The 12175-nt window shown below is 43.6% G+C and overlaps 1 protein-coding gene across 1 annotated transcript in view; it reads left to right on the top strand.

The window, feature by feature from the left end:
* The window catches only part of OTUD3 (OTU deubiquitinase 3), a 40087-nt gene extending 29221 nt beyond the window's left edge, over positions 1-10866 (top strand). The window contains exons 3-8 of the mRNA XM_086921563.1: positions 1165-1277; positions 4229-4351; positions 4651-4794; positions 5798-5894; positions 6884-7125; positions 10348-10866. Coding sequence (XP_086777689.1) covers positions 1165-1277; positions 4229-4351; positions 4651-4794; positions 5798-5894; positions 6884-7125; positions 10348-10524 — 896 coding nt within the window. The 3' untranslated portion in view covers positions 10525-10866. The remainder of the gene's footprint in view (positions 1-1164; positions 1278-4228; positions 4352-4650; positions 4795-5797; positions 5895-6883; positions 7126-10347) is intronic.
* The last annotated feature ends 1309 nt before the right edge of the window (positions 10867-12175 follow it).

The raw sequence follows: 12175 nt of genomic DNA, 5'->3' as shown, positions 1-12175 counted from the left end.
TATGGAAGGGAGGGAAGCTTTGTGATTGGGGGTTCGGAGGGGGGGGGGGCGTAGCCTCCTGCAAAGCCTCCAGTGGAGGAGGGAAGGTTTAGCCTTTTGATGGGGAATCCACCCAGCGACAGGGTGGCTAGGATGGTAGAAGACCAGGTAGAGCGTTGTCAGAAGAAATTCTTGGGGATGAATAAGTAGTTGAAGCCTTTGAAACTGCAAACATTTTCTTTGAGCTAAGAGTTGAATCATTGACCATGAAATTGTGCAAGCGTTAGGTGAAGTGTGTTTTTTATTGGTCTAGAGTTGGATTTTGACAATAGGAAAAGTTGATCTTTAATTTAGGTGGAACATTCCAAAAGAGTGCAGGATGGGAGATGAGGGAAATTGCGAGTTCGTGCATTTACTGATGGGCAGATCAGTGTAAGGGGTGGTACAGTCCACTAATGGCGAAATCATTTTGGGAGGGGAAACAAGGCCTCCCTGTGACTATGACATGTGTGTTGAAGGACCACATGTAGCACTGTTGGAGTCAGTGCATATGGTGGAAGGGTTATAGTGCCTTATAAAGTGGAAAACATACAGACAAGGAGAGAATGCTAGCTAATTGTTATGTGGCCAAGGGATCTAGAGCTTCGTGCAAAGGGGGCATTTTTATACTCCGAAATGTGTTGTGTTTTTTTTTTTTTTTTTAACACGATCTACAACTTTACATGAAATGCTGATGGTAAGCCAGTCACCTCCCCCATACTGTTTTATGTTTCTGGGGACACCCCCTGGAGATGTAAATGGGTTGTTACTGTTTGGCGAACCAGTCAATCTCCATTTTCCAGCTGGCTCAAGGAGGAGGAGATGGAGAAGTCCAGAATTTGGCAATGTTTATCTTGGACAATGTTATGCCGATCCCAGTGACGGTTCTGTGCAGAGTGGGACTTATAACCATTACTTAGTTATTTCCCAGTGTGTTTTTGAGGGCCAATATGGAGAATAATGAGAATGTGCTTTGCTTCCTCTTGGCACTAGAAATGGAGGACAATGTAACAAAAAGATTGTAGATTCAGTGTGGGAGAGGGTACCTATGAGGCTTGCAAAAGCCACTAGTGGATCTGTAAAAGCCCTTGTAGTGTTGCTCCTAGACAATTCACTTTTTTTCCTTTTTTTTTTTTTTTTTTTTAGTTGCCAACTTGGAGAAACCAGGTACCTTTGCTGGCAATGATGCAATTGTAGCATTTGCACGAAACCATCAGGTGCAGGTTGTGATACACCAGCTGAACAATCCGTTATGGCAGGTAAGAGCTGGCGACCACAGTAGCCTCAACTGAGTAGTATCGTGTGTGTGAGGGTTGAACGAGATTTGGCAGGTCTGATATATGTAAGCAGAAGGTGTGCTTTGGCGAGTGGCTTAATTGCACTGGTTCCTTCTATGCTTTGGACATTTTGATCCGAGTGGAGGGTGGAGTGTAGTTAGCCTTTTCATTGTGGTGGACTCTTAAACTTTGATTGGTTTGCCTTGATAGGTTTGCCTTGATATAGTGTAATGATATGTATTTTTGTGTAACAATCCATTTGCCATTTTCATGGGCTTTTCACATTCCTGGGTGTTCCTTTATGGATTTTATTTGACATCTAATGCTTCATAACAGTGATGGGGAATTCATGGAGCCCAGGAGTGTGTTGTGACCATACATCTGTATATTAATTGTCTAATGTTACTGTATGCCATGTCCCTAAATTCTGATTTAGCCCTTTTGGAGCCCATGAAAAGTATAACTTTCTAAAAGTTAAATTCTCATACATGTTAAAAAAATCCAACTTCAATAATGGATTGAATTTTTAATAAATATGACAAATAGACCTTGAAAGACTATTCTAGTCAATCCCTGTCAAAGGTCTTATCACAGTTTATATATAGTCTGGACATTTACATTTTCCAGTATCCAGCCACAGCCCTGCCAGTAAAATTCAACCTTGGGGGCTTGTCACTGGAGTAACATGCCAACTTTAATTTTGCACATGGTTCACTTTTGAATATCAGATACCCGACCTTGTGGGCAGCAAGGGTTACTTAGGGATAACTAATTAATAGTTAAAAGCAGGGTTAGCCTGCCTGTCAGAAAAGGTTATTTTTAACAGGTTTGTTAGCAGGGTTTTAGGCTGCTGTAGTCAGCCTGCACATGGTAGACCAGAAGCCAGGATTTACAGGCTTGCTCTGTGGGTGACACAATAGGTGCTGCAGTCCACAGGTGGCATTTAACTTCCAGGCCATGGGTGCATTGTCTACACCATATACTAGGGAATAGTTTGCAGTAGGGGATGTAACTAATTTGACCGTGTATATAGGGACGCACAGGCACTTTACACCTGTTTAGCAGCATTGCTGTGCACAGTAAATCCAGCAAAAACAGTAGGCTTAAAATTGAGGGGAAATCCTACCAAAGACTGTACTTTCCTATAGACTTCTTATCACGGTGTTGCTGTACTGGTGTACATCTGAAAACATGGTGATCCAAGCAGCACAGACATTGATTCAGAGTATCTACAGGCTCCAACTCACAGCCTGATAGCATTTGTCCTATATTTATTAGTATTGCTAATCCTTTTATGCTTATAAAAATAGCTTTGTTGCACGACAATACGACTCCCTCACAATGGCAGCTTTGTGAATCTGACCTCGAGTGATTGGCTCTGTAGGGGTTGGTTCACCTCTCATGAAATCTTGCTGTGCTGCCTGAAGGAGGTCAGGCAGCACAATAGGTGACTTTTTTGATCAAAGCTCTGTCCCTGGTGCGATGAGGGGGCCAGTGTGAACATGAGCTTTCACAGCACAGTGATAAACGCGTGTGCTGACCCGACCCTCTTTTAAAATTGGGACATGTATGTAGTAAGTTTAAGGATGCCAGGACAGTCCTAGGAAAACTAGGACTGTACGGCTGATCCTTTACGACTGGTCACCCTACCGAGGGGGAATGTCAGCAATAGATTAGGATCTGGGCACTTTAGTTTCAAGCCCTGAAGTGCCCAGTGCCGACTGTCTTATCATTGACGCCTCATCACAGATTAAGGTGGGGTCAGCAAGACTCACTGACCCCGTCCCACTCTGTGATGAGTAACTGAAGGTTCTCCTTTCGTTGGCTGACCCATGACCAGATCAGCCAATGAGGCGGCGGCAGGATCTTCTGGTTTCCCTTCCCCGAAGCCTCCAGGACCACCGAGGCTTAACACCCAAGATCACCACAGACCCAGTAAGGTATTTCTTTTTTTTTAAGTGTGTTCGTTCCACCACAACTCCATATTATGGGCCACCTCTTTATTCTTCACAATTCTTTACTGATGTCACTACCCCTGTAAGTCAGATGCCTACTGGGAGATATTTTGCGATTCATTGAGCTCTCCATATAACCTGGCATGTGTGGTTCCAGGGATTGCATAGTTGCCCTTGAATTCGACAGACCCTGCAGATCAGCCTATCAGTTCCCATGTCAAAGAGTTTATTTTGCTCTATTTTTCAAATGTCTTTTGAATTTTGGTGATGTCTTCGTACCTTTTTCTTCCTTGAATGTGTGTTCACTGTTAGCCTGTCTGAGCCACAAGTCTTCCTGATCCCCTGTACCCACTCTCGGCCTTTCTCGTTTCACCATGTGGTGCTTTTACAAACCAAGCGTCTTGCCACCTCCTGCATTAGTGTATCACTTGATCTATTGTGCTGAAAGTCTATTCCAAGAAACAGTTTATGAATCGCCGTGACCAGTGTTGTCTCCCTGTGCCACTGTATTTCCTGAGCAACTGTCCGCACACTCTTCTGGTGTAAGTGGATTCCTCCCTACTTTGTAGGTTAATTAAATGTCCTCATCTATAGGCATACCCTATACTAGTGCCAGTCTACACCCTTTTCCACTGTTGTGTTCTCAGAACTGTGATATGGCAGCCGTGGGTACTTGAACTCCTTCTCCCTTATCAAAATGTCTCTGTGCAGCCAAGAGTTGCACAGGGGGTGATTGGTGGAAAGAAGGGCGAGCGAGCGCAGCCTTGTAGTACATCTAGAGGCATCCGGGTTTACTTAAAAGCTCCTTGTAGGGCGCTCACGGACATGCCTTGGCACGGTCGAATGCCAAAGAGGCTTCGCCTCAGTAGTCCGAGCCCTCGACATGACTCTAAACTGCAGTGAAACCCAGCTGGTGGCGTCTTAAAGAGCACTTCTGTTGTCACTTATGCCTTGTTGTCCTTCCCCTGAGTGCATCAGGTCCGTGGAACAGACAAGCTTGGTGCCCAGGAGCTGCATATTGTGTATCGCTATGGAGAACATTACGACAGTGTGAGGCGCCTTAATGACAACTCGGAGACTCCTGCCAACCTCCAGACTCAGGTGCGTGGGGCATAGAAGTGCACCGTCACCTTTTTTCTATTCTGGTAACTGCAGTTGGATTTTGCTTGTTCCCTATCACTTGTTCTGCTGTCTCTCATTCATATCTCATTTTCCAATTGTTGCTTTTCGCTGCTCTACCTGGGCTTCTTGCGCCTTGTTGCTCTCTTCTGACCTCTTGCCCCTGGCTGCTCACGCTGTCTGGTCTGGTGCCCTCGTGTGCTTCCCGAGTGCTTCTTCTGTCATCCTTCCCTATGATTGTCCTAACTCCTTTCTCTACATGTATCTTCTTGTTCTTCCAGATGCTTTGTAATGATGATTTGAATTGGAATGAAAGAAACCAGCTGAAAAGCCTTGAGACCGAGACACAGGATTGGGGTGATGAGGACTATCAGCAGGAGCTGGATGATGCAGTTCACAAAGTGCGCAACGCTACAGGCTGCTCGGTTAGTGAAGATAACTGTTGCACATCTGAGGAAAAGATAGCTGATGGTAGAACAGCTACAGTGATGCATCAGAGCTTGCATTGGGGGACTTGCTGGTTGGTGAACGTTGATGCAGATACATGTGTAGGTGTAGATGGAAGTACCTATCCTGTCCTTGGGGTGGTTGAATGGAGGGAGGGGGGGTTGTCAGGATTTTAAGTGCTGTGTACTGCTATCTAAAGTAATTGTCTTTATTCTGAAGGATGGGAAGGTAAGCTATGATAGATGCTGCTTTACACTGATAGTGCTTGACTTGGTTAGAGGTTTGCTCATCTGGATGATTCTGCCTGCATATAGAGCGAAGCCTACTGAAGGGGTCGTCAAACTGGGGCGAGGGAGGACGGGCTCTGGCCAAAAGAAGCATTATGCTGATAACAGTGCTTTGTTTTACGCTGAAAAAAAGTGAGTGGCAGTAAGCTGCTCTGTAATGGACCACCAGTAACCTATTGTCATTCATATCCTAGCTGGGAGTATGTGTCAAAAGGGAAGGGGCTCCATATATTCTTCAAAACCCCCACTCGACTTCTAATAAGCACACTGTAGATACTTGTACGTATTAGCAAGGCCTGCCTGCCCAGAATAGTATTTGGCAATCATGTATTTGATTGCATTTTTAAAACAGTAACTGCAATGCTTAATTAAGTCTAGACGTATGTAAACATTGCTAATTGAAATTAAAAATTGTGAAAAATTCTGAGGGGGGGGGGGTTCCAATGACTGCCCGGGGGGAGGGTGGGGGCATTAAAATGTGTGAAGACCTCTGCCCTAGTGGCATCTCAAATTGCATTCATACTGTTTTTATTTGTAAATGTTCGTTAGGATATTTATATATCACAGAGTAAATGAAAGTCCTAGTCTGATCTTTTTTGGCAAGGTCTTCCTGGTTCCAGTTCTCAGGTTGATTTAGTGACCGTGAATTCTTTCTGTTTTATGACTTACATGGGATTTCTTTATCTATGCGTAGGATGTTAACCTAATCCTGCAGAACCTTGAAGCTGAGAGCTATGATGTTGAGTCTGCTGTTTTCGCCATTCTACAAACCGAGGAATTAAGCAGAATAGGTAAAGTGTTACTGGTGAGCCAGCCTGTGGTTATTGATCTTTCCCTGCTGTGATGTCATCTGCTGTCTTCAATGGATGCTGCTCCTGTATTTGCTTTGCAAGTGGTTGCCCCCAATAGTTGTGACAGCTGTGCGCGTCCATGACTGAGTCAAACTACTGTGTGTAGCTATCTGATTGAATCATCTGTGTTCACCTAAGGTAATCTCTGACTGTATTCGATATTCTCTCGTAAGCAGAGGCTGGTATTACTTGCACGCTCATTGCCTTTGACAGCACCAATCACCCCCGACTAGCTACTGTGTCTCCCAACTGAAGGCAACATTCACTGCATCTCTATTTGGCTGTAGCCTATTTATCCCTAGTCCAGTTCTGGCATTTCTATACTGCCTTGCGGCTTTGGCTTCCAAAAAGCTGCTGCAATGTTAGAGGCTGCTGACTGAGTACCCACAACACAATTGGTGGTTTATCGCCTAAGTAGCTGCTGTGCATACTTGCTTGTGGCAGTGCTTCGGACAGCAGGATTGATTATAGGCTGTAATATAAGGCATCCTCCAGTTCCCATTTACCAGTGGAGGTCCATTGGTGGGCTATAGGTGTTGTGTAAACTGACTTGTTGGGAGACATGTCTTGATTACCTAGTGGTTACCAGTGTCCCCTCTGCATCCAGTAGCATCCCTCCGCAAGCTGATAGTGCCTCAAAGCATCCCCAGATGTCAAACTTACGAGCCCTTCGGGTGGCTTAAGGTGTTGTTGACTAGTAGGATCTGCAGCTGGCTTGTGGCATCCTTCAACAACCCCTTGCTGGCTGGTGGTCGCATCTCAGATCAGGATCTTTGTTGTCCGACTGGCTATTGGTGTTCGATATGCCAAGTTTCTTTCTGACTGTTGCTGCATCTCTTTATTATTGTCTGTGTGTTTTGCTGCATCAGCATCCCTTAAGCTTTTTGCTGACCTGTTGACTCTTATTTTTCATTCCAATCGTCTGGCAGATGCTGAGGGTGAATCTGTAAAGCAGCAAGTCCAAGGTCTTTCACCTCCCAGCCCAGCCTTGTGTGAAGATGGTCTAAAAGCAAGTGGAAACTTCAGTAGCCAAGGAAATGGCCAGAACAAAGCTGATAATGGACTCGTAAAACCGAAGAGTCAGAGACATCAGGATGGTAGTGCTAGACTGATAGTTCCACTGGTCAGCTACAGTGAGGAAAACGCGGCAGACCGAAACAGACCTCAGAAGGTATATTGCAAAGCTGCATTTCCTTCCATAACCCACATCTACAATGTGACCAAAGTTCATATCCCCACACCTTCTAGCACATACCAAGTGGATATGTCTGCCCGTTCAAAAGACCACACCTTTTCGTCCCTCCATAATCCACCCCGACCTTTCTAGTCCTAAGTGCATTACTCTACCCTTTCCAAGTCCTCTTAGAGCCGCATTCTCACCATAAGTAAAGTCAGTTAGGATCAGATTTCAAAGGTTTTTTGGGGGGCTCGAGGAGGTTTAAGCTGCTGACTATTCTGGAAGTGTGTAAGGAGGTTTGTTCTGCAATCTAATTTTTTTTGTATTCTGACGCATGGGTACAGAATTAATAGTAACTTTGACATGGTTAAAATCATTTTGAATGATGCAGAATTTTCCATTATGGGATCTTCTTTGATGTTCAGAAACTTTTGCATAACTCATTGCGATATGCCAGAACACCTTTTCATTAACTCATTTATAAGAATATCATTAACATTTTATTAAAGCAGTGTTCCTCTAAGGAGTGTGTACATAATCCATTTCCTACAGTGTTTTCTTATTTGAGGGGATACTTAAGTGGACTTTTGGCCAAATGTATTTTATAGTTCAATTCGATGTCTCTGCTACTGGCAACTTAAGCTGTCTGTTGGTAAAACCTGCTGTTTCTAGTACAAGAGATATACTCATTCATTCATTTCAATCTTTATTTCGGCCATTTGGCCATAAAAGATACACAATACACATATACAATCGCAGATAATCAATTCATAAAAGATACAAACCATTGGAATGCATATGCTAAAAATGCTGTACAAACTATGCATCTAAAAAATATTTAAGAGGGACCCACCACAAGAGATATACATAATGTGGTCTTTCTGTCAGCCCCTTTGTCATGATAGGGTGTTTTTGTTGTATATCTTATTTTCTTGTCCCTGATTCAATTGCTTTCCTCCCTATTCTTGATTTTGTCCCGCCCAGGACCAATTTGGTGTAAGTGTTTTGAGTGGTTGATGTGTCCTTCAACTGCTGACCTTAGAATTTGCATAGCCGTAAATGTGAGTGATTATTTTGCCTCTTGCTTTTTCCTTGACCTGTTATTGTCCCCATGCTTTTTTAGGTCTCGCCTAGGTAGTTTGCGTTCTCTTCTAGACATGCTGTATTCAGGATAGGGGCATAAAGCTCTGCTGACTTTCCACCCATCTTTTTGGCTCCTGTCCCTGTCCTTAGTAAATGGTGGCTTTTCATTGGTCAATAGGCTTAGTAGTCCCTCCTTAGTACCGCCTTGTCTCTTCTTGTAACCTCCCATGAGGTCATCCCGTGTTACATGTGTTGTTACTCCCTAGGTTTTAATTACACCCTCAAGGCACTATTTTCTTAAAAGGCTTCAGGCAAAAGGTCCTAAGCTAGGCTGGCAGTGGTTACTTTGCTGACTAGAACATCTTACATTTATATGAGGCCATCTATAAATTTCCCTTATTCCGCTCCACACAAAGTACAACCTAATCTGAAATTAATGTAGTAATTCTTGTCACATTTCAAAGCTACTAATTGTATATATGGACATAGCTATTTTAATGTACTTGTAGTACTGTCTTGCATGCAATGCATTATGGGTATGGTGAATTTACCATAGCTTCTGCAGTACCATGTGTGATCAAAAGAGGTCCGCAGTGCTGGTGACTTGCTCACTAGGGACCTCTAGGAGCAGTTTGTGGTACTGCACCTAGACATGCAGTGCTGGTGCCTTGCTCACTAGAGACCTCTAGGAGCAGCTTGCGGTACTGCAGCGAGACATGCAGTGCTGGTGCCTTGCTTACTATGGATCTCTAGGAGCAGCTTGCGGTACTGCACCGGGACATGCAGTGCTGGTGTCTTGCTCACTGGGGACCTCTAGGAACAGCTTGCGGTACTTCAGGGAGACATACAATGCTGGTCCTGGCTCACTACGCAAACATTTGTTATGCACTGGGTCTCACATTACTGAAAGTATGAGCTATTGCGTTGCATTATTTGCAATGCCTATACCTCAAGCTATCAGTAATGCGAGACCTATTGCATTGCAAATGCTTGTTTAGGTTGAGCCTGGGCAGCACATTCGCTGGTCTGCAAGGCATGCTGTTTTGAGGTAGGGACTTGAAGCTTCGCCCACATTTTTCATTGGCTTGTGTTATTGTCCACAGTAAACTGAGGGTGTCCACTTGTCAAAAGGCTTAATAGTCCCTCCTTAGTACCGTCTTGTCTCATTTTGTGACCTCCCATGGCGACACCACCTGTTACGTGTGTTGTTGTTCGGTAGGCTTTAATTACAACCTCCGAGTACTATTTTTCTCAAATAGCTTTGTACTGCCTGCTGTTGCAGGCAGGACACGCTCTCTCCTAACGCTTTTTAAAACCATTTATAGCACGCATTTGCAAGTCAATAGGTCTTGCATTTACGAGAGTTTAAGCTTTTTGTATTGTAAATGACCATGCCTTTTTATTTATCTGTTTTATAAACAACAAGTAAATAAGAGGCAGTCAGTTACAATGCCAATAGCTCAAACTCTCATAAATGTGAGTACTATTGCATTGCAAATGCTAGTGTTCTTCTCCTACCCAGTGTAGTGTTGACCTCCCTGACCCTTTTGACCCGTCAGCTCCTTTCATTTCTAAAAATTCCATTCTACGATAGCTGACATGAATGTGCTCACATTTTTGATGGCCAACTCCATAAATCAAGAAACATTGGCACAGCATTAGTGTACAGGACCGAGCAAAGAATCAAAAAATGTGGCCTCATATTGACATATTTTCATTGAGGTCATCATAAAAATTGTTTTATGAAAATTTGTTTTGGGATCCTGTACCTTGGTGAGCTACTCCAGTGTTCATGAATTCAAATGAGTTGCTATGATTGGCATGAATGATTACAAGACCCTAACTATTCATTTTGTTGAAGGTAAAGTGATCATTTGGAACTGGAAATATTTCTACTTGAGACTCTTTACAAAGTTTCCACTGGAAACGTGCTACAAATCCATGGTGTCTGGGGAGGGAAGGGGTGCTATCAAATAGGCATCTCTTATAAAAGGGCAGGAAACATTCAGTCACATCACCATAGTCTTTCAGAAGCGATGATAAGCATTTCACAGGCTGACTAAAATGACATTCTTAGGTGTACCACTATGAGATTTTTGTGGCAACGTTTTCGTTTTTTCCCCCCTTTACTAGCTATCCAACAAACAGCGGAAAGAGCAGCAACGCCAAGAGAAGAAGCGGCGGCAGGAGGAGAGACATCGGCAGAAAGTACTGGAGAGCCGCAGTAATAATGTGGACAATAATAAGAGCCCAGTGCCCATCGAAGGACAGGTCACTCTGGTTAAAACCTTTTCAGCACTCACCATCTGACCAAATTGGGCTCGAAGAAACCTGCTTTTTTCAACAGACTGCTAAAGTAAAAGGAGAGCCTCCCAAGAACCCATTCAATGTCCGGCTCTCTGACAAAGTCCTCACCCAACATCTGTTTAGGCGATTATGGCACAGGCCCAGATCACCCTGGTGCCTATGTGGCCCCCTTGGATTGACCTTCGTTTCTGCATTTGAACTAGTTTAAATTATATATTTTATTAAATCTTCCCTATGGGAATGTGATTTTGTTCTATTTCATAATCTTATGGGCATTGCCACTGCTGACTGATGTGGCAATTCACATGCAAAAATCACCATATACAAATAAAGTGTTTAACACGGCCTTCCTTGTTTCTAGTGTCCCATCGCTCCACGTTTTACTGGGTTCTGTTTTAGTGCTTATCTGCTTTTTGCTATTATTTGAAAATCACTGATGCAATTGTTGATTACCTCTGCCACTACCAGCGGAACACAGGTAGTGCTCAGTCGGGCAATGACAGAAATGCATCCACCTGCCAAGGTGAGTGAACGAGGTGCACAATTATGTGATTATGTGGTAGTGATGCGACGTTGCTTGTGTGCTGTCCGGTAACTGAGCTGTACTATTAGGTGCTAAAGATGCCTTTTGTGTTTGGTGTGCACCATTGCATGGTAAGGGCATTGGGTGATGGTGCATTAGTGGTGGCTTTTGGTACTTCACTTGGCAACAGGATATTGCTAGGTAACTCATCCGTGAATGTTGAGGACGTTGTTAGCTATGATGCTTACTGGAGCTACTGCGGGGTAACTGAAATTACTATATGATTCACCAAATCCTTACAGCGCAGTTACTTTATTTGAAAACGCTTTGATAGACCTACTTCATTATTCACTATTGCTGATTGATAATGTTTTAGTCTTGGTGCCTTATTGGAAATCGATGCACTTAGCTGTGGCAGCGAAGAAGCACTATTGTTAAATGATGGTTGTGATTATTACTAATTTCGATGCATTACTAGGCAGTTATCATGCACGAGTGAGTGATTCACTACTAGTCAACCATAGTTACCCATTATTGCTGTTATGGTTCACCGCTACAGGCATAGCTCACAGATATTGGATGATGGTACAAATAGCCCGAAACAATGTTGCATTACTGTGTAATGATGCGCTATTTTGTTTTAATACACTGCTTATGTATTGAGGAACTGTATGATTACAATGGGTGCTGTCAGCTGGTGCTTTACAGTGCAATGTACTTCTGCATTTGTGCACTGCTGTGGGTCCGTGATGTTACTTTATTTTGTGATGCCGGTGAAGCACTTCGTGCTGTTGGAGCACATTTGATGGTGCAGGATAAGATTGCTGCTAGAACACTAAAATGCTGCGACTGTAATGGTGCGGTGGTGATTGTGTACTACGTTGTAATGTAAACTGATTAATGATGCAGGAAATACCAGCTATTCACAGCAGCCAGTAGCATTTTTCATTATGAGATCACTAGCACTACTCCAAACTGAATTTAGGAAGAGTAATACAGTGTGGCAAGCCCTGCAGAGTTTATTTTCCCGCACATAGAGGGCTGGATCCCACAGCCTCACATCTCAGCACTCTGCTTCCACCCTTGCTTGGTGTAGCCAGTTGTGTATCTCTATACATGTGTTTCTGGATA

The sequence above is a fragment of the Lissotriton vulgaris genome, chromosome 5, assembly GCF_964263255.1.
Source record: "Lissotriton vulgaris chromosome 5, aLisVul1.2, whole genome shotgun sequence".
NCBI lineage: Eukaryota > Metazoa > Chordata > Amphibia > Caudata > Salamandridae > Lissotriton > Lissotriton vulgaris.
The sequence above is the reverse complement of the archived record's forward strand: the minus strand, read 5'-3'. Positions and strand labels throughout refer to the sequence as shown.